Raw genomic sequence first — 24,912 nt, forward strand, 5'->3', positions numbered from 1 at the left:
CCCAATAATAAATTCCAATAACAACTGGAATAATTCAGCTCCTTGGTGCAGTTTCAGGGGCAGAGGTTATGGGAAATTCCTGCTTGGGATTTTCACTAGCATTTCTTGAGGGAAATGTTGAAAATTTCACTTCTTCAAGATGCCCCCGGAAAGTCTTTCCACCTCTCGACCTCTTCTCACTTCCTAAAATGTAGCTAACTCCAGAGAAGTCGTAGCAGCATTTTGAGGCATTACGAGGGTCTCTTTGGGCAACGGGAATATTTATTTATTTGCATTAGGAGCATGGCTCTGCAAACAGCTGTTTTGCTTGAGGAAAAGCCGGGGCTTATTTTTGAGCTGTGTGCCTGGCTGCTCTCTCTGTTGATGAAAGCCCTGTTATTTCAGTGGGGTGATTCACTGTGTTTTGAAACAATATGTGACTGAGATGTCAGTAGTAATTGGGATAATAAGAATAGCTTGCTCCTATCTTAGCCCGGCTTACCTGTAGAGCATCATCCTCCCTGTTTGGGAGCTAGGCAGAGGTGGAGTGGGGACTCAGACTGTGTTGAAACACTCAATGCCTGGGACCAAATGTCCATAAGGGAGTTATCTCCAGCCAGAGCTGGGGAGGGTGTTGGAGAGCACTGGGCTCAGCACAAAGGCAGTGGGTAGTCTCAGCTGGGGTTTGGTTGAAGCTGTTGGCCAGGTGGTCCCTGCTCTGGACTGGCCATCCTTCCAGCCAAGATGCTGGCAAACAGGAGGTTTGTCGCTGGGGAGGTGCCCTCGGGCACCTCCAGTGCTGGGGTGGGCCAGCAGCCTTTCAAAAGCATGTATGGGTTTGCAAGCCCCACTCAACACCTGCCAGAAGACTTGCTGCACCTTGGCCCCGCTACCCCTTGTTGGCTGGATTTGGTGACCCTTCCTAGAGGGTGATGCCTGGGGGGTTTGGTTACTTCAGCAGTCTCAGGGTGATGGGCAACCCCCATGGGAGAGCTCCCACCATGGAGGTGCTGCTCCTCAGAGGGACTCCTCTGTTGTCAGACATGCCTCTACCCTATGCCAGCACCTGGAAGAGGAAGGATTTGGCGCTGAGCATCTCTTCAGCTTTACCCTTCTCCTCTGCCCTTGTTAGCTTTTAAGCTCTGTACGTTTAAGGCCAGAGATGGGGCTGTGCTTTCCCCTGCACATCAGGAGTGTGTGAGGTTAATGGGAGACCTGTGGACCTGATTAAATATCTCCCTCTCATTTCCCTTTGTGGCAAGGAGCTGGGATGCCCTTGTGGGCTCCTTGTGTGCTCCACCAGGGCTTCTCAGGACCATCCTGCAGGCATCCTCACCCCAGCAAGCCAGGTATTTTTTTTCTGCAGCCAGGCCATATGAGGCCAGTGCTTGTTTGGCATTTACATTGAGTGAAACCTTATAACTTTAATAAGATATAAACCGTGTCACACATCTCTGCCGTCGCTCAGCAACCCTGCAGTAATGGCCCAAACAAAGCCTTCTCGTGCAAAAGGAACACTAAATCCTATTGTGGGATAATTCTGCTTGGCTAGAGCCAGTATCTCCTCTGCAGCCACCCCAGCCTGGACTGTGCAGCCAGGATGAGCCCTGGCCCCACTGCAGCTCGGCCCCTGCCTCACTGTGCTTTTGGGGAAGATGCTGTTGCTGGCATGGGGGTTCAGGCTGGGAACTGGGTTTTTGGAATGTGCTAACAGCATGCTAGAGTGCTTGAAGGGATAGTGGCCCTGCTAAGGACTGGTGGTCTCTCAGCTCTGAGCTGGCTCAGTAGCCACCATGTTTCCCTCCAGCTGTTCTAGGGGTGGCCTCTCATGTAAGTCCTGCTTCAGGGATGGCCAAGGAAGAGATGCTGGGGTAGATCCTCAGGTGGCTTGCCCCCAAGTAGCTTTGGTAATTTTTCAGTGTCGTATTTTTAAATTCCCACGTCCTTTTCTCTTCCTCTTATCCTGCCTTTTTATCCCTCCTGTCATCCCGCTGACCTGTGGGGCCAGTTTTGCTCTCCAGTGATCAGTGCCAGGCTGCTCCTTTGAGCTCTCCCCTTCCTATTGCAGAGCCAGGCATGGTGCCCCAGCAGGGATTTCTGCTGGTGTGGGACCGTCCTTCCACTGCAGCGAGGAGACATGATGAGCTCAGCTAAATCAGTCCTCCCTGCAGTTTTATTTGGATGGCGCTCACGTTGCTGAGCAGGGAAGCACCTGCGGCAGGGTGTGAAAGCAGCATTAATATCAGCAGCAATCCCGAGCAAATTTGCTCTGGTGGTAAGATAGGGCATGGCAGTTAGATAACAAAAAGAGGCAGGTGTCTGTGAGTGGTTCCTAGTTCCAGTGGTCTCCTAAAGGGATTTTGGAGAGGGACAGGCAGGGGGTGGGCAATGGGCCACTCCAACACAAGCCAAAGGAGAGAGCAACTCAGGGAGACAGACTCTCCCTGCCTGCCCACTGCTACCTCTTCCCCCTCCTGCAGCATGATAGATATGCCTTACCCTGCCAGCTGGGAGGGCCGGCATTCACAAGGCAGGTGTATGCCATCCATCAGGCTATTCAGTGAATGCACTGAGCCATGCCTCTACAAGGATTTTTATCTTCTTTTCATGCACAGACCTTCAGGTATACATAGGAATGGCCAGCTGCAGCTTGAATGCTCTCACTGCAATCCAGGCTTGGGGAGACTCCTGCCTGTAGGCAGATCCCTGCCTGTGGGATATCCCCCATCTCACCTGCCCCACAGACCCTGCAGCAACAGCAGGGCTGGGTGCAGTTTGTGGCATGTAAAGTCACGTGAGTGTAGCCCAGGAGCTGCTTTCCCTCTGCCCCAGCACATCTGCAGTGTGCAAGCCCCACCATGCATTACAAATGGAAGAAAGAACATCCCCCTGAACATCCACCAAGCTAAAGAAGAGATTTTCCCTCTCCTTCAGCCCTCAGGGGTGATCTGCAGGTTTGGGTTGAGCTTCCAGGTGGGCAGTACCTACAAAGGTGTTACTGTGCTGGGCATGATGTCTCCAGGCTGAGCCCTGAAGAGCTGTCACTCCAGCCCCGCTTGCTCCAGCTGCAGCACGGGGGCTGTACTGGAAGCACCCCTGCCTACAGAACCACCCAAAAATCCCCATGACACCAGCCAGGCTGCAGAGAAGTATTCAAGGGCAAAGTTTGGGTGGGAAGGAAGTAGTGGAAGGAGTCACGATGACTTCTGGGATATGGTTAAGTAATGGCAAGCTGAGGGTGGGCAATGGAGAGGAGTGACCCTATTTGGGGTAGGATGCTCAAAAGTGCTAACAGTTTTGGGGGCTACTCTGATGGGCATCTGCACTGACACACTTGCTCATAGCTGTGGAACAGAGTCCCAGCCTGGCTGGACCCTTCATTCAGTGAGCAAAGCCAGCTCATGGGGACAGCATGGAGCTGTGGTCTCCCGCTGTGTCACTGCTTTGTTTCCCGTGATGGAGTGGGCAGCAGCATGCTCAGCCTATTTCTCTGACACACGGCTTTCACCATTCCCCTGCAGTTTGAGGCAGAAGAGCACCAGGACGTGGTGGTCTATGACCAGAGCACGCGAGACGTGACCGGCTTGGCTGCCGACAGCTTCCTCTCCATCCTCCTGGGCAAGCTGGACAGCTGTTTCCACAGCGTCTCCATCCTCACAGGTAGGAGCCCTGGATTACCACTTCACCTGATGCTCATGCCCTTAGTCTGGAGTTATGGAGCTGTGGCCACACATGTCCATCTGCACCTGCTTTCCTGGTGATGGCTGTGGTGACAGAGGGCAGCCCTGCACACAGACCGAGGAAGCTTGAACCCCCTTGAATTCATTCCTTGCATTGTCCAGCTCCCATTGTCCACCCACCAGTCAGGGTGAATGAAAGAGGAGAATACAGAGGGATCACGGTGACACAGGTCCAGCCACCCAAAAGCTGCCCTTCATTTCCCCATCCCTGTGCTGCTTCATCCCCAGTGAACGTGCTATGGGCTGGACCTGGTTTGGGTGCTCTGCTCCCTCTTGCTGCTGTCAAAGGGAGGGCAGGAGAGGAAATCCATGGATGTTCTGGAAAGGGGAGGGGAATGAGGGTAGGGGCAGAGGGTCATCACTGGGTGAGTTCAGGGTCTGCTGGAGATGATGCTCTCCAGGCGTGAGCACCGAGACAGGAGGAGGCACATGCTGTCCTAATTACAGCCCTTCTGCAGAGTAAAATGGGAGGCAGGCGGCCGATGAATGAAACGCTCTGACCCAGCAGAAAGGAGAAGAAAGAGGCAGCAAGCTGCCGAAGAGAGAGTTAAAGCTGCCTTTGATTCCTCATGGCTGGGTGTCTGCCCCGCTCCTGCACATGGAAGGGAGGGCAGGCACTGCCCCATGCAACCCCTCAGTCCTGCTGAGCTCAGCCAGGCTCCTAGATAGGGCCAACAGGACAGAGATAGGGATCATCTCTATTCCCCAAGCCTGTCCCCATCCTGTGGTGACTGGGTACTGTTTTGGGGCTGAGGTGGAGGGTACTGGCCTCTGTGTCCCCCAAGCATTGCAGGGATAGAGGGAGCAGCCATCCCCGCAAACCTGGTAGCATGACAGACCCTGGGAAAGGGTAGTTGTGGAGGGGAAGGTGCCACAAGCAGGTGGCATTCAGGGAGCCTTGTCTGTGCAAGGCATGGGTAAGTGCTGTTGAATTAGAGGAGCTGCATTGTGATGGGGAGAACAGAGCAGAGAAACAGCAGGAATAAACCACCAGTTCAAGGGTTTCAAAAGCAAGTAGGGACTACGCAAAATCACGTTAAAGCTAATTACATGGCCCAGGTTGCAGGAGCTCCGCTGAGGCTAGTGCTTGAGGATGCCACCGTGAGCTTGCTACGGCAGTCCCTGGCCTGCTCCTGCAGCCGTGCCTGCGGCTCCAAGGTCATTGCGACATAAACAAGGGCAGAGCTTGTGTACAATGCAGGAGAACGCAAATTCAGTCACATCTGGGAAGCAACCTGCTTAGTCACCAGGACGGGTCAGGAAACAGCATTCATGGTGTGACCCCTGGCACCCCCCACCCGCCACCGCTTTCCCAGGGCTGGGCGAGGGGCAGTGTTATGGGCTGGCTGGAAAACCCTGCTGCCAGAGTCCTCTTGGGGCAGGGATGGGGCTGGGTGAGATGGCCCTGAAAGCCCCAGAGCCTTCTTCTCCCTGGGAAAGCAAGGGAAGGCTTGGGGGACCCCTGTAGTACTGGTACATCCCAGCCACATGCACTGCATGCCCCATGCTGGGTGATTGCCAGTAGCATGCCACTCCTTGTCCATCGGCATTGCCATCACTGAGCCCCCTGCGAACAGTCCTGCGCCCGTCTTGGGCACATGTGTCCGCCATCCTAAGGTCAGTGATTTCCATCCCCCTGGGCTGCAGGAGTCCACACCCCCAAGCAGGAGCACAGCTGTGCTAGGCACCAAGCGAAGCTTAAACGTTCCTAATTAAAAGCACTGCAGGGCCACAGCCTGATGGGGAATGTGGGCCATCAGCAGGTGGAAAAAACGGGAACCAAAATGTAGAACACTGGGTCATGGCAGCAGCATTTTACATGGAAATCATGACTGGAAGCGGCTGCAGAGAGCATCCGGGGGAGGCTGGGCACACTTGCCAACAGGCGCAGCTTCCTCCTGCCTGTGGCGTGGGCAGCAGCCACGTTGTTTAAGAGGCAGGTCTGCAGTGCTTGGGAGGTCTGGGGTGGGATGAGCAGGCCCAACCTGATTCTGACCCTTCACCTTGGTGGGTTTTAACCCCCTGATCTGTCTGCTTTGATCTCAGACACCTGGTCCTGCCCCAACCCATCCTGTGTCCCAGAAGAGGTGCCTAGGTCCTCCCTGGAGGTGGCTTGTGACCACAGTGGGGAGTTGGGCTGGCATAGGCTGCTGAGATCTCAAGGTGCTGTCCTGAAATCTCAGCCTGTCCCTGAATGGATGCCAGTACCCTAGGGAACCCCGTCCTGAGGGTCCCCAAACCTGTGTGCCAGTGCTGTGCAGCCCTAGAATCTCCCAAGCCCTTCTGCATTCCCCAGCTCTCCTCAGCCACAACAGCTGTTTCTCCAGGGGTGGCACACATCTGTGCCTCAGTGTCTCCATCTCATGCAAATGCCATGCTTGACCGTTCTTGTTCGCCTCCAACCCATCATCCTTCAGACTCTTGAAGCAGCTGGTGGAGGCTGATGAGCGAGGACAGGGGAGATGGGGATGGCAAGAATAGTGTTGGGGACCCCTGAAGGGTTAACAGCCCAGAAGCAGTGATTCCAGCAGGGTTGGAAGGAGGAATCTGAGTCAATTATTCCCAGTCTTGGAAATCATTGGCTTCTCTTCTTTTTTCCTGGTTTTTTTTTTTTTTTTTTTTCTCTAATTGTGTAAGTATAAATAGTGCTGTTTGCTGCCCTCCATCCGTGGGAGCAGAAAGCCTGTTGATTTATATGGTTTTCCTGACATCACATGGAGTGGTGGAAAACTGAATGGAGCCAACATTTTTCCTGCATTACGTAATGCCCCCTCCCTCCCAGACCAGCTCTGCTATTCCTGCAGGAGCCTGACTGTTCTTTAACCTTTATTTACTTCAGCACAAACCCTCGCTTTTTTGCCCCCCTGTTTTAGTGTTTTGTTTGTTTGACTTTGCTTCCCTCCCCCCCCCCCGCCCCGCCCTTCTTCCCTTTTGCAAACTCCTGCTTGGTTTTTATTAGCAGCCATTATCTGTTTATGAAGCAGCAGCAGCAGTCTGGCTCCATCACTCCCTGATGGCTCCCACGTGCCAGTTCTTATATTGGAGCCTGGCCAGAGCTGTAGCATAGTGCTGAGCTCCTGAGTGCTGAGCTTCATCAGCTTCTCTCCATTTGTCCAGATACAGCAGAGGGTGGAGAGATATTCCTTTTCTCCCATTCAGCAGTTAAACGCAATAGCCAAGGGCTTGGGATGCTTGTCCAGATGGCGTTCAGGCACCCATCCTGTCCCTACTCCTGGTCCTTGGGCTAAGCACTGGGCTCCTCTCGCTTGTACCCAAAGCCATATGCCAGCTGGAGATGAAACTGGGCTGGCAGTGTGGCCAGCAGTGGCGATCTGCGTAGCCCAGACCTCTGGGGTTGTGACCCCCTTGCATGGCAGAGGCTCTTTTCATTGCGGTTTCATGCACTGGAGGACCTTTATCATTATGATGTCGCACTCTGACCTGAAACAGGCCCCTTGCTTGCTTTCTGAGCTCAAGTCATGAGCTTTTCATCTGGCTTGGGAACATGTGTGAGATCATCTTCAGCCTCCACCGCCCCGCCCCGTACCAATTCTTCAAGGAATGTTTAAATTTTCCAGTCCTGTTCTTTCTAAATTTGGAGCGTCTGTTTACTCCCAGGATTCGGAAAGAATGTAACAGTATCATCAGCAAGAAATCCCTCCTAGCCCTCCACTCGCCATCCTTCTCCGTGGTGAGTGCGCTGACCTCGACAGCACCGGCCATGGCCAGATCCTCTCCAGCCCGGCAGTGCCACAGTCAGACAGAGCAGCCAAGGAGAGTTGTAATTGCACGGTGGCAGTGATCTGGAGGGGGCTGAGGTTTGGGGGATTTCAGGGGAATCTACCAGAGGCAGGTGACTTCAGAGTGGGCAAAATGCAGTCATGAAAAATGAGAGGGGATTTCCATTGCAGGAGCTGACTTGGGCTGCCCAGGCATGAGTGGATTCAGCACTGGCTGGAATTATTTTAAAAACAAGGACTCAGGGACAGATCATTGAAAAAAAAAAACAAAATAAAAAGAGAGAAAGGACTTTTTTTTTCTGCATAGGGACAATCTTAAAAGAAGGCTAAACATCAGGGCAGCTGAATGTGACTTTGCTCATCCTTGGCTGAAAATACCGTGATGCTTTTGTGTGTCATGTCAGGGAGAAGCCACATGCCAGCATCGCATCTCGCTTGCTCCCTGATCCTCTTGAAGCAAGTCGAGCTGGGGCTGTTCTGGAGGAAAAGAGAAGATGAACGAGAAAAGCTGAGCTAGGCAGGTGCAAAAGCAGTACATAGGCAGGGCAGAGAAATGGGGCTTTCTTTTGGTCAAAGTCCCAGGGGCTGGAGGTGGCATGTGTATCCAAAAGGCAGCAAAAATTCCAATAAATCTGCAAAGCTTGTCATGGCTGCTGAAGCTAAATGCGTAGCAGGATCCAAAACCAGGATCAAGGTGTCTTTACAAACCCAATGTAAGAAAAAATAATCTAAAACATACGAAAGAAAAGATCCCAAATACGCATAGTTTGTTTGTCAGTTCAAAGCTGTCTGATGGGAGTGGGCAAGCAGGACCCCACTGCAGCTGGTTATTTGATGGACAGCTTCCTCATCACCAGCTCTGGACAGGACCACAATTTCATCTGTCAAGTTCGATATGTGAGTGTGTCTCCTGGGGACATCGCACATACAGGATGCACTAGCCGGTGGACTTTGACTCCAGCAGAGCCTCTGCTTGGTTCATGGGCCTAAAGATGCATGTGTAGGTCAAGTCTTGGGGCTATTTTAGGTACCTTCAGACTCCAAGATCTAAGAGTACTTAGGGACTTACAGGTGTGGATCCATCAGATGTACCCACAAGTTTTTCTTCTAAAGTCTAATTATTGCCTCTGAATCTTCCACAAGCACCTCTGCCCACCCGTGGACATCTCTTATCCCATAGCATACTGTGATGAACCAAAAAAGCAGATCCTCAGCTGGCAGGAATGAATGGCAGGGTATGAATAAGGAGGGTGCAGGAGTTGGGTGGAATAAGATGAGAAAGAGCACTCACGTTGTATTCTCAATTGCTTGCTTCTCCCAGATCTGGGAGTTTTGAAGAAGCAGTTTTGCAAACAATGTAAATGGGGATCTTGCTTGTTGTTCATCTACAAACTACCTGCATGATGCTTGGGAATGGAAGAAGGGTAAGATGTGTTGTGGAGAGAGTTACACCCGGCTTTTCTCAGGCAGTAGGTGGTGGGGCGCAGGAGGGTTACCGGTGCTGATGCTTTTCTTTTCACTGTCCAGAGGGATGGAGGTAGGGCGCTATTGCCAGCCTAGTGGGAGAGGCGCTTTTGTAAAAATCATAACATTAGCTTTAGCCACTGGAGGTTGGATTTCAAAGGGCAACACCAAGGTTTGTGAGGTTTTTTTACAGGCCTAGAGGTTTAGGTAACTCTCCAAAACTACCTCCCTCTTGCACATCCCTGAGTCCATGGCACTGGAGGAATTGCTTGCTTTCCTTCGGCAAAGCTGTCTGGGACCACCTTGACCAGTGCAGGACTGGGTTTTCTTGCCCTCCAGCCCCTATCCAGTGGGTGCTGGCATCTAACCCTGGCCACCCAGCCTGGTGATGGCCCTAGGCAGTGCTCCCAGTTCCTCAGTCCAATGCACAGCACTGGGGTAAGGTGCCCCCTTCCCACCCTCCACCATGACCAGGAGATGCCTAGGAGGGTTTCAGCCATGGTGGGAGCAGCGGCTGCATCACTAGGAGGGGTCAAGCCAGGTCATCTGTGTGTGAGCTGATTGTATTCCAGACCTATGCTCTAAACCTCCCTGTTTAGCAACACTGTCGTCAGACAACTTGTTTGCCCGATTCTATAATTACCCTGAGGAGCTTCCCCTCCCCCTCAAGCCATGTTTTTAACCATTGGACCCAGAAAAGGCAAGCAAAAGGACCAAAGGCAGAGAGGGAAGGAGGAGAAGGGGCTCAGTGAAGAGCAGCACTTTGATTGCCAAGACTTAAATTCCACCATGTAATTTCGTTTCTCATTTCTGGAAAGCTGATGGGAAGAAGGCAACTTCCCCAGTAAAAGATCCCAATGGGCAGGAGCCACTGCCCAGTTATGGTTTCCTTCCTTTTGAGAAACCTGCCGCCCCTCATCCACCTCCCCCTTCCCTTGGGCCCATGCCACATGCTTGTGAAAGTTCTACACTGGTAATTATTATAAGGCCCTGGCGCTGGGTGGAGGGAGGAACCACGGCCCAGCTGGACTCATACCAGACTATAGGTACTGTCATGATGGGCATGAAGGTGCTGAACAGGAGCTCGTTCTGCTCCCTGCCCTTGCAGTTGGGTTGCACAAGTCTCTCTGACCCACTGCAGGAGATGTTTTTCTGGAGAGTGCAGTGGCAATGAGAACAAAGTAGGGCTGGCAAGGCTGGGCATCCCTCCCTGATGATACATGTCTGTCTCCTAAGTAGGGGCTGGAGGCAGGATGGGCAACAGCCTGGCCAGGAGGAGCACCTGAGGAAAGGGGCTGAGGGGCAGCAGCTGATACATGGGACGTTGCCTTTCATCTCTCTACTTGCCAGCTCCTCACTGACCCAGCAGCAGCTCCCAACCCCTACCCTGATCCTGGCAAAGGGGTGAAGAAAATGGGGAGAGAGCAGAGAAGAGGACGCTGCCTGGGGAACAGTGGCTGCTGGTGGCATCTCCATGTGGCTGGACCCCACACTGGTGGAGGAAGGAGGTTGCTGACTACCTGTGCTCATTTGTTTCTTCCTGAGGTTCAGAGGGACATGGGGACACTGGTGAACCCCTTGCATCAAGTGCTGCCTGGTGATGTCATGCCCAGCTCCCAGCAGCCCTGTACTGAAAACTCAGTCCAAACATATCCTGAAGGAACATGCCAGTACCAAAATAACTTGTGCTGAGGGCTCTTGCAAGTCTGAGCGAGTCAGGCAACCAGAGGGCAGTGATGGAAGGCAAATATGTGTTTGTGCACTACTGGATCAAGGGCAGATTGATGATTGCGCCCCCTAATTCACCGCGTGCTTCCTGTAGCATCCCATTTGGCTGGCACAGAGCAGCCAGCCACTGCCCCTGCATGGCCCAGCAATGATTTCCACCCCAGTGGAGCCCCCACCACAGCTGGTGGAGCAAGTCTCAGCCAAATAGCCCACCGGAGTGGGTAGAGCACCACTGTCACAGCAGTGATGGGACATGGAGGCATCTGCATTGCCAGGAGCCATTGGCACTAGCCACCAGCATCATGCACCCTCCCTCATAGGGACAGAGGTGGCAAATGTGGGGGAGCATGGACCCCCTGGGGTGCTGCTGTGAGAGCCCCTTCCAAAGCATGGTTCTTGGGGTAAGGTTGCTCCTCTCTCTTCCAGCCTAGTTGGAGCACGCTTTGAATTTTATCCAACCTCTGACCCACATCTGATAATAATCAAACCATATTTGTTACAACAACAAGGCTTGTTAAGAGGCTGGCTCCACTCGCGGTGGGGGGGGAGGGGAGAGCACTTAGTTAATGCCAATGACCTCATCTCATGTGATGTCATTCAAAGGAAAAACACTGAAGTCACTCACATGTGGCTCAGCCTGGGGTTTCTCAGCCCGTAAAGCTTCAGATTTTCAAAGGCACAATACATGCCCCCCCTCACTCCTCTGCTTACTATAATCCTGAATGATTTTCTGGAGGCCTGGGCTCAGACCAATAAACTCATAAGGAGCTGTGTGGAGATGTATTAAGGAGTCCCACGGGTGGCAAGGGGGGGACGAGTAATTCTCTCCTCCAGGACAAATGTAAAGAAGAAAACATACCGGCCTCCACCTGCTGCAGAAGCCACTGCAGATGGATAGACCCCTGAAGGACTAGGAAAGCCCATTCCTACATGTTCCCTCTTGCTGGACTTTTGCATATGAGAAGGTTTTGGTTGAGAGTGCATCTCCTCTAGACCGCAGTCCTGATCTGCTGGGACTGGGAAGGCAACTCCATCTGACGTGGCCACATGCAGGTGTGAGCAGCCCAACACCAGCCCTTCTCCCCACCAGCTGTTGGAGCCCATTTGTGTCCAGCTGTTTGAAACCACTCCAGGATGAGCATCCCTCCTGGGTGATACTCTCAATGGAGACATCAAGATGAGTTAGTGGTTGGTTCTGAGGACCTGCTTTCTGGTCCCTGGCTCTGCCCTGCAGCAGAGAACCCTGGATAAGTTATTTAAGCTTTTGTGCCTCAGTTTCCCCCATGGGAAACTCAGATTGTGGCATTGCCCTGCCTGGCACTGGTGTTCAGAGTTAAACATCTACATGTTGGTCCTGCCAGGAGCAGCTGTGGGGAGGGGGCAGGACGGGGCACAGCCACGGGGTGCCTGTCACCTGACTGGGAGCAGCAAGGAGCAGGGATGGAGAGTGGTGCTGCATCCCCCCTTTGGTGCGAGGCTTTGATCACGCACCACCCTGTCGGGTGTTAAAATGAGGTGTGGGCATTAGCTTCATCCTTCCAAGTCCCTGTCCCCACATTAACTCTGCGGGGCCAAATCCGGCGTGGTGCAACGATCCATCTCCTGCAGCGGCTGCTCACTGCGGGGGGCGTTTGGGCGGACGAGAAAATCGCAGTTGTGCCTTTAAGCAGGGAACGAAGCATATGTCAGGCCCGGCGTTCTCCTGCGTGTCTGTGTGCTGAGTAAGGAATGCGGCCGCATGCCTGACCCGTTAGCTAGGAGCGCGCTGGGAGCGCGGCGGCGGATGGATCCGCGGGGCTGCTGCGCACCGCTGAGCTCATTCAGTCCGGAGCAGGAGCCGCGCACGCAGGGAGCGAGAGGCGAGGCGGAGGGCGACCGGGGAAAGGGGGCTACGCCGGGACCCCTCACCCCCCTCGATTTCGTTATTTTTTTAGCGCTTTTTATTTTTTCAGCCTGAAGGCTGGAGCCGGGCGGAGGCTGGCGGTGCTCTGCCGCAGGCGGGCTTTTTTATTTTTTTTAGGATTTTGTTTGTCCGCCAGCTGTTGTTTTGCTAAGGCAAGAGGTGCCCCCGCGAGCCGCAGCCCAGCTGCCTGGATGCCCGTGGATGTAGTGATTGCTCCCTCCGAGGACCAGTTCTGGACAGACATGCGCGAAGGGCGGATGAAGCTGAAAATAAGGGTGCGGAGGATGAAGGAGAGCAGGGACATGAGAGGTTTGTCAGCCGGCCGGCTCCTTTCCTTCCGATGGGGACGGAGGGGGAAGAGAGGGCTGCCCCGCCTGATCCCTGCTTTGCCCGGGGGACGCCTTTGCCAAGCGGCCGACGGGGAGCGGAGCGCGGTGGCTGGCGAGCGGGGCGATGGAGGCGAGCGGAGAGCGTGCGGAGGGGGAGCGATCGTCGGGTCCCAGCCCCGGGCAATGCGCGGAAGCGGTTGCGGAGGCAGCTAGCGCGGTCCTGCAGGCAGCAGTAGGAAAACAGCTGCACGGAACGGGCAGCTCCTTCAGACAGGTGAGAGGCTGCCTGCAGCGGGCAGGAGCATCTGCAGCGGGCCCGGCATTAAGCAGCTTTCCCACCTGCTGCGGGGTCCAGAGAAGCTGCCTGGCCGGAGGGGGATCGCTCCGCAGTCCCCTGAACCCTCCTCCAGCCAGGCAAGCTTGGCGGGTGCGCGGACGGAGCAGAGGAAGGCTGCGGTAGCCGGAGCAGAGGAAGGCTGCGGTAGCCGGAGCAGAGGAAGGCTGCGGCAGCCAGAGCAGGCTCTGCCACTGGCATCTCTGCTCCCTCGGGCGCTGCTTTGGAGGGGTCACCGAGGCTGCGGGCGTGCGCGCCCCGGGCAAAGGGGAGTTTGCGGGGGAGGGCGGCGAGGTGGGCCGGGAACGATGGGCTGAAGGAGCGATGGGCTGATGGAGCGCTGCGCTGCTGCCCGCCCGCAGGCAGCTGCCCGGCGGAGCCATTTCGCCTCATTAGCGTGGTTGCTGCCTGCCCATGTTCGGGGGATTTCTTTCAGAAAGGGGGCTTGCAGTGTTTCCACCCCCCAAGTGCCAGGGTGAAGGGCAAGCGGAGGAAGGGGATATTAACTGGAGTAGCTTAAAAATATGCCGAGCCTGGAATGACCTAGATTACCGAAGGATTGAATCAAGAAACTTCCCCTCCATCACCACTTAAAATGGGAGCCTGCTAAAAGTGCTTGACAGGTTTTTGTGGCATGAAGAGCATAACCCAGTGATGGTGTCATTAGTAATAAGTCACTCCTGGAAATGACACATTTTTCTTTACTTAGAACAAGTAAGGCTGGTCCAAAGAACGCACAGTCACTGGAGGAAAATCAAGCCCAGCAGCTCAGGGAGCATGTCTGTGGTTGTGTGGGTGGAGGCTTCATTTCTGCCGCATTTTTTTTTTCTTTTTTCTTTTTTTTTTTTTAAGGACGTTTTCCCCTCATTTGGGAGAATGGGAGTGGGGTCTGAGACCAGCCTGTGAGGCTGAGCAGGGCTGAGTGGGAGGCAGCAGGGCTATGTAGCAGCAGATGGGCAGAGGCTGTTCGGGCTGACTGTTGGGGAAGTGGGAATTCACATGAATCCATAATAGGGCTGATTCATTGCCTTTCTCATCCCCACTGCCAGCAGTGGGGTGATGAAATTTGGTGCTGAGTGAAGTGAGGTTGAAACCTGGGCTGGGAGAGGACAGAGGGGCTGGGCAGGGGGATGCGAAGCGGGGATAGGGGACTGTGTGAGTAACAGACATCTCTCTCCAATGCACTGGAATGGGGGGAAGAAAAACAGCATCAGCCAGGAGAGGGCGAGCTGTCCAGGCTGCAGAGCACTGGGATTTCACCCAGGCAGGTGGGAAGGGCAAGGCTGCCTGCATTGGGCATCGCTGGAAGGGCTGCCTGCACTAGGTGTTGCTGGCAGAGCTGGGGAAAAGCAAAGAGGGCTGCAGTGCCAAGAGGGAAACAGTGAGGATGGAGGCAGAGGGAAAACTCAGAAACATCCCAGGCAGCGGGAAGTGCTGACAAAGCCCTGGAGCTTCCCGGAGCACAGTGAGTAAGGGTGGTAGTAAGCAGCGTTTCAACACATCATCCGGCTTAGCTGCCAGCACCAACAGGCTCCCACCCAGCACGACAGCCAGGGAGACGGCGTTTTGCAAAGAGGGATTTTCCCAACGGCTCTGGGCATTGACATGTGGTGTGTCTGGCCCCTCCACTTTTCTTCCTTCAATTCAACCTGCCATAGAGGTGTTTGGCCAAATACTCAGGCTTACTGCCCTGCCAAGGCTAAGCACGATGCAGGTGAGGGCTGGGGTTTTGCAGGTCCCCCCAGCTCTTGTCATCTGCCATGCCTCAATTCAGCAAAGTGGTTTAACAATTGGGAATGGGTGTCAGGGCACTGGGAGCAGCTTGTCTCCAGGGGGCTGGGGTGATGGGGATGGGGCATCCAGTCACCATCCTGGCTACAGAGCCAGCACAGCAGTTGGGGAGCTGTGCTGGTGTGGCGGCTGCTGCTGGAGCATGCCTGCTGCTCCTCGCCACGTGCCGTCCTGGCAGCGGCTGTCTGCCACCGCAGGCATTTTAATGAGAGCTGGGCAGAGCCCAGCCTCTCTCAACCTCCTTAGCCGCCAGGAGCTGTAGGAGGGCGGAGGGTGTCCAGCATGAGCACCAGCACAAAACCCACTGATGAGGCTGTGGGCTGCCACAAAAGCTGCAACACCTGCAGAGGGAGCTGGTCTCTGAGCAGCTCTGGCTGCTGCTCTATAACACTCATTATAGGAGCAATGAGGGTGGGCTATAAGCCACATCTTTAATACCCTTTTATAGGGTGTAAGAGCTGGGGGTGAGGAGGTAGGGTGCTGCAGCTGCTGGCCGCAGGAGGGTTTGCAGCTCCAGCTGTGCTTGTTCCTCTCCTTCTTGCTGCCACAGGCTGATGGCACAGCAGAGTGACATGTCACCTCTTCTTCCCTGTTTCCTGCTGGGGGGCTTTGGTGAACAGGACATGCCCCTGCTGTTTGGTGTGGCTGTGAGGGGCAATTAGGAGACTCATGGGGCCGAGGGTGTTCAAGAGGAAAGTGACTCTCCTGAAGAGCAGTTTTGGGGTAAAGCAGGTGCCCTGGATAGCCCTTCCGTGATTTCTTGCAATCAGCAGGGCACCACATTGAGGCCAGAGCTGTTGGGTTGTTTCGAGAGACTCTGAAAGAGTTGAGTCCATGGAGCAGGAGATGAATGGGCAGTATACAGTCATCAGAGTGAGACGCAAGAGGGTTTTCAAGCCCCATCGTTTCCTTGTCTCCACTATATGCCTCCAGTCTAGGAAGACGGCCTCATTGCAGGGAGAGCACAGGGAGCAACAGGGATCTGGGATAGCCCTGCCTAATGTGGCCCACACCTCCCTTTTGTCGCCAGCAGCATCTCCTGTAACATCTCATGCAGCTCAACAGATTGTAAATCCCCAAAGCTGGGGCTTACCACCAGGAGGAAAACAATGCCACACCATGTGTCTCTCCCTAGCCAGGACTTTTCACCCTCCCTGCACCACTGCTGCTGCCCTGCCTTGGCAAAGAGGGGACCAGGGTAACTTGCAAGTGTTGGGTGATGCCTTACATGTTGTCAGTGTCCCAACCATCTGCTGGATGTCCCCAGAGACCACCTGAAGGTGACAGCCAAGGCAGCGGGAGGGTCCCCAGGTGTGGCAGGGTCCCAACTCAAAAGTCCAACACCTCTTCCTTCCACCTGATCTCCTTCCATGCCCATCAGCCCAGCACCAGGCACTGGGGCTTTTTGTTCATTTTGGTTATAGCCACCCCAGGGTCTCACACAGCCTCTAGTGCAAAGAGAGACTGGCAAAGGGGCTCTTCACCATTCAGTTTGCTGCTCAGGGGTAAAAGTCGCAGGGCTCCCCAATGGTTGCAGTAGTGCTGGTGCCACAGGCACTAATTCAAAGATGCTACTGCCTGATGGATGGGCTCGGGAAAGATTCCCAGGCTGGCCGCCTTCCCTCTGCAGCATCTGTTCTCCCAACAAATCCAGTTTCACTGAGAGGTTGTCATAGATGTTCAGCTGCAAAACATGCAGAGGGGAGGGCCTGGCAAAGATGGGAGTGGGGGAGAAGTTGTGGGTTTTTTCCCCTCCTCTGTTTTCTGCCAGGGCCATGCAGAGCAGGGCTGGCCCAGAGGGGTCTCTGCAGGACACAGCAGGTGGTGGAATGGAGGGTCAGCACCCTGTGAGCAAAGTCTGGGATGGGGGAAGAAATGAGCTATCAGTTTTCACACTTTTCTGGCACTAAGCTGCTGCAACAGCCCTTGCCTCAGTTTCCCTGTTTCCTTACAGCATTCCTCTCCCTCCTCAAAGCTGCATTACCCTTCAGCCCCACCTTGAGCTCGGCACCACTAAGGGTTTTTGTGTCTCTGGGAACATTGCTGAATGAACCCTTAAAAACTAGGGGTGTGATTTTCACCCCCCAGCCCTCCCAGAGATTTGCCTGATGCTGGTTCGTGGCTACTCCTTCCTCCATCCTCAGCAGGAGCAGTGAAGGTGTCCCCATTTCTGGCCTGGTTCCCTGTACCCAAGTATCTCTCATCTTTTTGTGGGCCCCACCTCTGCCTCAGGTAATTGCAGGAGGCAGGAAGACACAGTTTTTTCCAGGGAATGATTTTGAGAGCCCTCAGGAGTGCTGGAACCATGAACAGTGCATGAGACTGTGTCATGCAGGGACCAGCTCCTCTCCAGCAAGCCCTTGCCAGGCTCAAGGGGAGCATCAAGACACCAGAGATCCCTAAGCCCCTGCTCCACATCAGATGCAAATCCTTCCTGAGCTTAATTCCCCACATTCCAAGAGAAACGGCTTTCCCAGTGCCACCACGGAGAATAAAAGAGGAAAGATGCAATGCTGCCCTGGCTCCTTACTCTGTGGGGCCCCTCCCTCCCAGCAAAAGCTGGGATCTATGGCCCAGGGTATGGAGGGGGGAAAGCCCAGGTATGGGTTGGAGCTCAGCCAGGGACATTCACTACCTTTGGGATTGTTTTGAATAGCTGCTTCACTTTCTAAAAATGAAAGGCATGCTAGAGCAGCTGGCACGGGGTGGGGTGAGTGCTGCTCCGAGATTGGGTTGGTGTTGGGTACCCAGCCCCATCTCTAGGGTTTCCCCCAAGCCCTAGCTGCCCTCAGCAGCTGCACGCATGGGGGAAATGAGGACAGGGAGGATGAGAGCACGCTCAGGCTCCCAGACACATGGTTGACGCTTTGCTTGGGACAAGCAGGGAGAGCTATGGGCACAATTTAGGTGCTGGCATCCTCTGGTTCCTGGCAGCATGCTGGGATAGACGCTGCAGAGGGTGCTGCTGCCACTTTCTGTAAACATCCCCACCTCCTTTGCAGCCCCCTCAGCCCCTGCCTGGACTTCCCCAGGCAGGGCTGGCGGGGGATCTGCGGCCGGGCGAGTGTCGGCAGAGGCAGGCAAGGGGGAGAAAGCTGCGTGCCACAACCTGCTTTAGCTGTGAGATCACCCTGCACTTCTGGCTTTTGAAGAGCAATACAAAGCTGTACACAGCTCTGGGCAGCTCTTGATGGGTATGAGTGATGGTGAGAGGATGAGGATCAGAGTAGCTGCTGATCCCCAGGGCTGCACTCGTGTGCACTCTGCTCCTCAAAAAGGTGCTGGTTTCTTTTGGAAAAATTCCCATGTTGTTTTGCATGACTCCAGGGATCAAATCTGCACCCCACTGTGCTGCAGGCTTCCCGAGGGGTACCTGAAGGAAACCGTTCCTGCAGGGTTTCTTCTTGAGCATCCCTCAGGCATCAGCAGCCTGTGCTCAAGCTTGGAGACAAAGCGGGGAGTTCACATGTGTCCATGCAGGGCCCTGGCTGGTGATTTACGCTCCTTGGCAATGGGGACACAGCACAGGGATGAGCAGTAACTGGAGCTGCGCTGCACCTGTGCTGGGCCTCCTGCTTTTGCTCTGATTTAATGTCCCAGTTGAGAGGTGATGTCATTTCAGAGGGAGCCAAAGAAAAGGAAGTGCTGGAGAAGATAAGGTGCTTTTAGCTCTACCCCTCCCATTTGGCCAGGTTTTGAAGCTGGGAGCTGTCAGCCAGCTGCCAGCCAGAAAAACATAAGAGAGGGGAGGAAAGAGGTTGGTGGAAGGACACCTTCCTCTTGGGGCAGTGGCAGCTGACACCAGGAACTGCTGAGATGGAGGGTGGTGGAGGACCTCGTTTATTCCTAGGTGATGTAAGCATCATTTTGTGCACTGCTCTGGCTTCTCCGTTAACTTCACTTCCCAAATACATGGGGTGAGTTGTTGACAGCACCAGTCGTACCCGGCCTGAGCCTGTGTGCCAGACCAGCAGCCAGGGAGGTGCTCCAGGAGGGTCAGCAGAAATGCTGGCAAGGTCCTGGAGAAGGTAAATTGAGAATGTGCAAAGGCTGCTCTGCTTCTGAAGGGGAGAGATGGGATAGAAAGTTCATTACCAAAGGTCCTGTTCATCTGTGGAGATGAGCCAGGGATTCCCATGGTGCTGATTCCATAGATTTGGACTTTCAGAAGGATCTTGTGAGGGCATCCTAGTCCCTCTGACAGTAAAAGGTGGTCAAGCACCAAAGTCGTCTCTGCCATTTGGGTGATGTCAAGCTGCATCTGCTTTTTCACATAAAAGGGAAAATCTCAAGGGACACTGGCTGGACGACCACTAGCCAGACCCAGCTCTACACTGGAGGACAGGATCAATGAGCGAGAGCAAATCAGGATCACCTGTGGCCTTACACAATCACACAGGACATATGACAGCACTGGAGCTTTTCCAGCTCTCGAAGTTGCCCACCATGCAGGCAGGGCAATGCTTGCTGCCTAGCTCAAGTCAGTGCTCTTGCTGCTTGAGCTGGGAATGGGCTCATTCACATCTAGACCATGCTTTTGACCATGACCGACACCATGGTGATAGCTCTGGCTGTCAGATGCCACCTGCCGTGACCCAGCTGGGCATTTTCTCTTAATATCGGTCTTTGAGATGCTCAAGTTGATTATGGTGGCCCAGCAGCTTAGTGCAGTAAATTGGGCACTGCTTGCTGTCACATTCAGTAAGATCAGAGCGTGAAAAACAGCAATGGCCTGCAGGTACCGATGTGTTGGTCCGGTCCAGTGTGGTGGAAAACATGGGCTTGGTGAGGCTGGGCAGAGGGGTCATCTCTAAGAAACTGCAATGTTTACATGTAGCCATTGCAACAATGTTTGGGCTTGATCTCCCCACGCCCAGGAACTTTGTAGCTCGATGGGCTTGCTTGTCCTCATCCTGCACAGATGGGTTTTGCTATCAAAAAGTGACCCTGGTTGTGCTCAAAGCAGTAGGCAGCCAAGAAAAGGACTTTATCTTCCTGGGATTTGAATGAAGTTGCAAAGAGCAAGAGGGGTTGCAGGATACCTCACATGTGGCTTAGTATTCAGCTGCAGCAGGAAAAATCAAAGTTGGGTCTCCATGTGTGTGGCACAGTCATCACAGTGTGTCTGCACTGCTTAGTGATGGCTGGTGGCTTTTTGCTCCCAAAAGCTCTGTTCTCAGTGTTGCAGGGTTATCACTGCTTTGTCTCCAGCCTGGGTCTCAGCCTCACTGCTATGAACTCAATGTTCCCATTTTCTCCACAGGAGGCTTTGCCACATTCTCGTCCTGCTTCCCAGGGCTCTGTGAGGGGAAGCCAGCTGCCATCCTGCCGATGAGCATCTCCCAGCCATGCTTGCCTGTGGCCAACATCGGCCCCACACGCATCCTGCCGCATCTCTACCTGGGCTCCCAGAAAGACGTCCTAAACAAGGTAGGGCCCGGTTGAGGGGACACACCTGCTCTGTCCCATCTGAGACCTCAACCATGCAGAAGGGTGAGGGCGTTAAGGACTCTTCTCCTGCCCAGTGAGAGGACCGCACATGCTCAGTCTGACCCTACCAGGGGGCTAAAAGCAAGGAGTGCCTAGGCAGAGCCTGGTAGAACTGGGGAGGGTGGTCGCAGAATGAGTCATCATATATTGGTGAGCTTTGGGTTGGTCAAACTCTTCCCTAGTGCCAGTAGCAGGAGGAGCATGGCCAGGAAAACACCTGAGCTTGGAGGGGGAGTTACCACAGCTGGAGGGAGATGTGGAACAGGAGCCTGCTTTGCACCCACCCACCTCGCCAGGCAGGCTGCCAAATAACACCAATTTCAGCAACCCTGTGATCCCCTTGGGAGCCAGAGAGAGTGGGAGCAAGCTGGGGTATTCAGCCATGGCAGTGCAGGGACAGGCTGCTCTGGCCAAGGGCTTGTTCAGGAGGCTCAAAAATGAGCAAAGTTTTGCTGTAGGGAAAGAGAAGAGGAACAGTGCCCTTTTAAAGGTGTTGAAAGGGCTGTGCTGTGATGTCATGCCAGAGAAGGAATTTTGTTTAAAGGAAAAATAACATCAAGAAGAAAGAAAGAGGAATTGCAGTTAAAATGCCACTGAGCGCCTGCCTACCACAGGCAGGAGGGAGCCAACCAGGCGTCCTCGCCTGGGGCAGGCAAGGGGGGAGAGGGACCATGACGCCAGAGCAGGGTTGGAGACAGAAAGGAGAGAGAGTGAAATTATATACAGGGAGTAGAAGGAAATGAAAGAGAAAAATGCCAAGAATGTGAGCCTGGGAGCTGGGCTGGCTCCACTGAGCCGAGGCCGGGCTCTGCATAGGCTGCTGGGGTGGGCAGGAACCGGCTGCTGGAGAGACAGGGCCGAAATCCCGATGTGGTCTCCTGAGGACCCAATGTCAGGCTGGGAAATGGATGATTTCCTTCTCTCCCTGCCTCCTCAGAGGGTTTTGGTCATCTTTTGGAGCTGTGTATTCTGCCATCACCATGTTGTGTCCTGAGAATGCTCTGTTCATAGGCAGCAAGAATGGGGTCAAATGCAGAGGCTGTGCATGGGCAATGATTCTCCAGCCTGTTGCAAAGGAGAGATCCCACATGGCAGCTCCACACACTCTAACATATAGAAGGATGCTTATATCTCCATGTTTTCTCCTCCTGTTTAATTCTCGGTCTTCCTTGGAATAGTACAGACCAGGCACTGAGACCCAGCAGCTAGCACAGATGTTCCCCTATTTTTTTATAAGCAAGCTGCTACCAGTTGTACAGGTGATACTTAGTCTGATGGGATGAGGAAAGAGACAGGTCAGATGGGCCATAAATTTGGTGTCATCACCACATATAGGTAAAGCTGACTGTAGCCCCGGGCGGGAACTAATGGAGATTGGTGTGGATGCTGCAGTACACACCCAGCAAGCCAGTTCCCCGATGGATGGCCCGTGGGTCGAACCTCACCCCCTCATTGCAGTTTTTCATCTGACCCTATTTACCTAAGGTCTCCCTTGTGCCATCTCATTTTGCTGAGTCAGAAAAATGGGCAGTGATGGTGGCATTTAAGTGACCAAAGCAGAAGAGTCACAGACAACAAGTCCAGGTTCACTGCAGTGTCAGAAAGAGGGAAGAGATGGTTCCTCTTGCCACCTGCCTATGTCCCAACACAGGAGCATATGATCAGTGAAGAACTGTGAGCAACGAACAAATCTGTAAGAACTCCTGATGCGATTCTGAGAGGTATGGGAGCAAAGACATGGGTTGACATTGGTCAACATAGGGTGCTGCCAATGACTCACCCTACTCTGTTGGTAAGAGACCTCCTCTCTCCCTCAGCTGATACTTTCAAAGCTTTCAGTCAGAATTTCTGCTGATTTTCTTTCTTGTATTTGCCTCTTCCACTCATAATGGAGTTCTGAGGTTTTCCCCTCTGGGACCCCCTTCCAGGTATTTTTAGTCTTGCTTACTTTTACTTGGACCAATGCAAAGACCTGCTGAGGTTCAAACCTGTGTCATCTAAATTGACACAACCTTCTCAGCTGGCCTCTGCTGTACTACCATCAACTAGGCCAGGGCAGCAGTGGGAGACTCACGGGATAAAACATCAGGATGGGAAAAGGCAAGGAGTGCATGGAAAGGCAGATCTTCAGCACTCAGTGCTTGCTGAAGTCAGCCAACCATTCGATTCCTTCTTTCCCACCAGGACTTGATGACACAGAATGGGATAAGCTATGTTCTCAACGCCAGCAACTCCTGTCCCAAGCCAGACTTCATCTGTGATAGTCACTTCATGCGCATTCCTGTCAATGACAACTACTGTGAGAAGCTCCTTCCCTGGCTGGACAAGTCCATTGAATTCATTGGTGAGCTTCTGTTAAAATGTTTGTGAACCCTCTAGTTCTCAGCCTTCAAGACCTGAACTCTTCTTGTGTCCTCCATGGTCTTACTTCCAGCAGCCCTTGTCCTTTCACACAAAGGGATTGAGGGCTGGGGAGGGAGGCTAGAGTAATTTTGCCCACCATCCCTGACTGCATCAATGTTTTTGTCTCTGTTTCCTTTACCATGCCTCAGACAAGGCCAAGGTGTCCAGCTGCCAGGTGATTGTGCACTGCTTGGCTGGAATCTCCCGATCAGCCACCATTGCCATTGCCTACATCATGAAGACCATGGGTATGTCATCAGATGATGCTTACAGGTGAGTTCTCCTCAGAGGGCAGGGAGGGGTGACACTGGTGTGCTTCACTCCAGGGAAGGAAAGCAGGCTGAGTGCAGGAGGAGGGGGTGGGAGCTCCTTGAAGCTCTGTCTCGCCTTGGCTGAGTCATGGTGGAACCAAAACAAACCAAACCAAACCTCCCTTCATTAAGAGCATGCAATGAGGAATGGTTTGGAGCAGTAAAATGGAGGAGCAAGGCAGTTCCAGCTCTACCCCTGGGGCATCCCAAGACCCTATGGTTCCTCATGACCCCTTTATTTAGAGGGTCTGGTTAGAAGGTCCTGGACAATACCTCTTCTTCCCAAAGAGGCTGAGAGAATAGGGGTGACCCACTGTAGGACCAAGCACCAACTGGAACTGTCTGTGCCTCTTGGCAGGTTCGTTAAGGACCGTCGCCCATCCATCTCACCCAACTTCAACTTCCTGGGCCAGCTCCTAGAGTACGAGAGGAGCCTGAAGCTCCTCAAGGCCCTGAAGTCAAAGGGTGACCGGGGCGAGGGGGAAGCCCAGCAGGACCTGTCAGAGGCGGCTGAGGGCAGCCAGCACCCCCCACCACCTACCTCAGAGAAGGCCGAAGAGGTGCCGAGAGGCGCCAGCCCGGTGTCCCCACACAGCGAACCCGAGCGGCCAGGCGGGACCCCGAAGGTCCTGTCACCCACCACCCTGCAGCAGGGGCTCAACGGCTTGCACCTCTCCTCCGAGCGCATCCAGGACACCAACCGCCTCAAGCGCTCCTTCTCCCTGGACATCAAGTCTGCCTACGCACCCGGCCTGCGGCAGGAACCCCCTGGACCTCCTGGCCCCGGGGATGGCCCCAAACTCTGCAAGCTGGACAGCCCCTCGGGCCCTGGTGGCCTCAGTCCCTTCTCCCCGGGGGCGGACAGCCCCGACCGGCCAAGCGGGCCCGACCTCCTGCTGGAGGCCAAGGTGAGGCAGCGGCGGAAGCACCGGCACCCGGCGGGCTCGCCAGCCCATGGCCTCAGCCTCAACGTTGGCGGGGCCTGTGCTGCACGCAAGAGCCCCAGCGCCGAGGACGGGCTGCCCCCGCGGCTCAGCCAGCCAGCTGCCGCCACCACCACTGCCACCTGGAGCGGGGTGCACCTGGAGTCCCCGAGCACCCCCTGCAGCGAGACCGGCTGGTACTTCGGTACGGACTCTGGTGGCGCCGGCAGCAGTGGCGGGAGCCTGTTTGCCAGCACCAGCCCATACCCACCGCCCTTTGGCTGTGGCGGGGTGGCAGGTGGCTGCGAGATCAGACTGAGGGACAAGGTGCGGGCTGAGCCGCGGGACGGGCGGCACAGCTGGCACGAGGAGGCTGGTGCTGAGAAGCAGTTCAAGAGGAGGAGCTGCCAGATGGAGTTTGAGGAGACCATGTCTGAGGGAAGGGCCCGAGAAGAGCTGGGCAAAATCGGCAAACAGTCCAGCTTTTCGGGCAGCATGGAGATCATCGAGGTGTCCTGACATCAACCCAGGGCACCTGGAGAGCGGGGACGGGGTGAGGGGGTATTTAAGCTGGGGAGAGAGGGGAGGGGGACAGTGGGGGTGGGCAGGGAGTATTTATACCTGCTCGTGCATTTTTGGGAGTGCACGCGCTGAAACTGAAGCGAAAGTGGATGAGTCTTTCCGGAGTCAGGAAACATAACGGTGCATGCTTAGTGTCCTTCCTGCACCTGCCCTGGTCATTGTCCCCCATCTCCAGGGGGTCCCAGCCCTCAGAAA

General features: G+C 54.4%; 1 protein-coding gene across 4 annotated transcripts in view; it reads left to right on the plus strand.

Annotated features, from left to right (window-relative positions):
* The window catches only part of DUSP8 (dual specificity phosphatase 8), a 41,235-nt gene extending 16,542 nt beyond the window's left edge, over positions 1 to 24,693 (plus strand). For 3 of the 4 annotated variants that reach the window (XM_065840208.2, XM_071809003.1, XM_071809002.1), the window contains exons 3-7: positions 3,501 to 3,639; positions 20,272 to 20,438; positions 22,683 to 22,842; positions 23,051 to 23,174; positions 23,571 to 24,693. In XM_065840208.2, the coding sequence (XP_065696280.1) occupies positions 3,501 to 3,639; positions 20,272 to 20,438; positions 22,683 to 22,842; positions 23,051 to 23,174; positions 23,571 to 24,654 (1,674 nt within the window). In that variant the 3' untranslated portion in view covers positions 24,655 to 24,693. Of the gene's footprint in view, positions 1 to 3,500; positions 3,640 to 12,366; positions 12,864 to 20,271; positions 20,439 to 22,682; positions 22,843 to 23,050; positions 23,175 to 23,570 lie in introns of those variants that run through there. The other variant, XM_065840209.2, reaches the window with a different exon arrangement.
* Positions 24,694 to 24,912: the final 219 nt, after the last annotated feature.

The sequence above is a fragment of the Patagioenas fasciata genome, chromosome 5 (genome assembly GCF_037038585.1).
Source record: "Patagioenas fasciata isolate bPatFas1 chromosome 5, bPatFas1.hap1, whole genome shotgun sequence".
In the NCBI taxonomy this organism is placed as follows: domain Eukaryota; kingdom Metazoa; phylum Chordata; class Aves; order Columbiformes; family Columbidae; genus Patagioenas; species Patagioenas fasciata.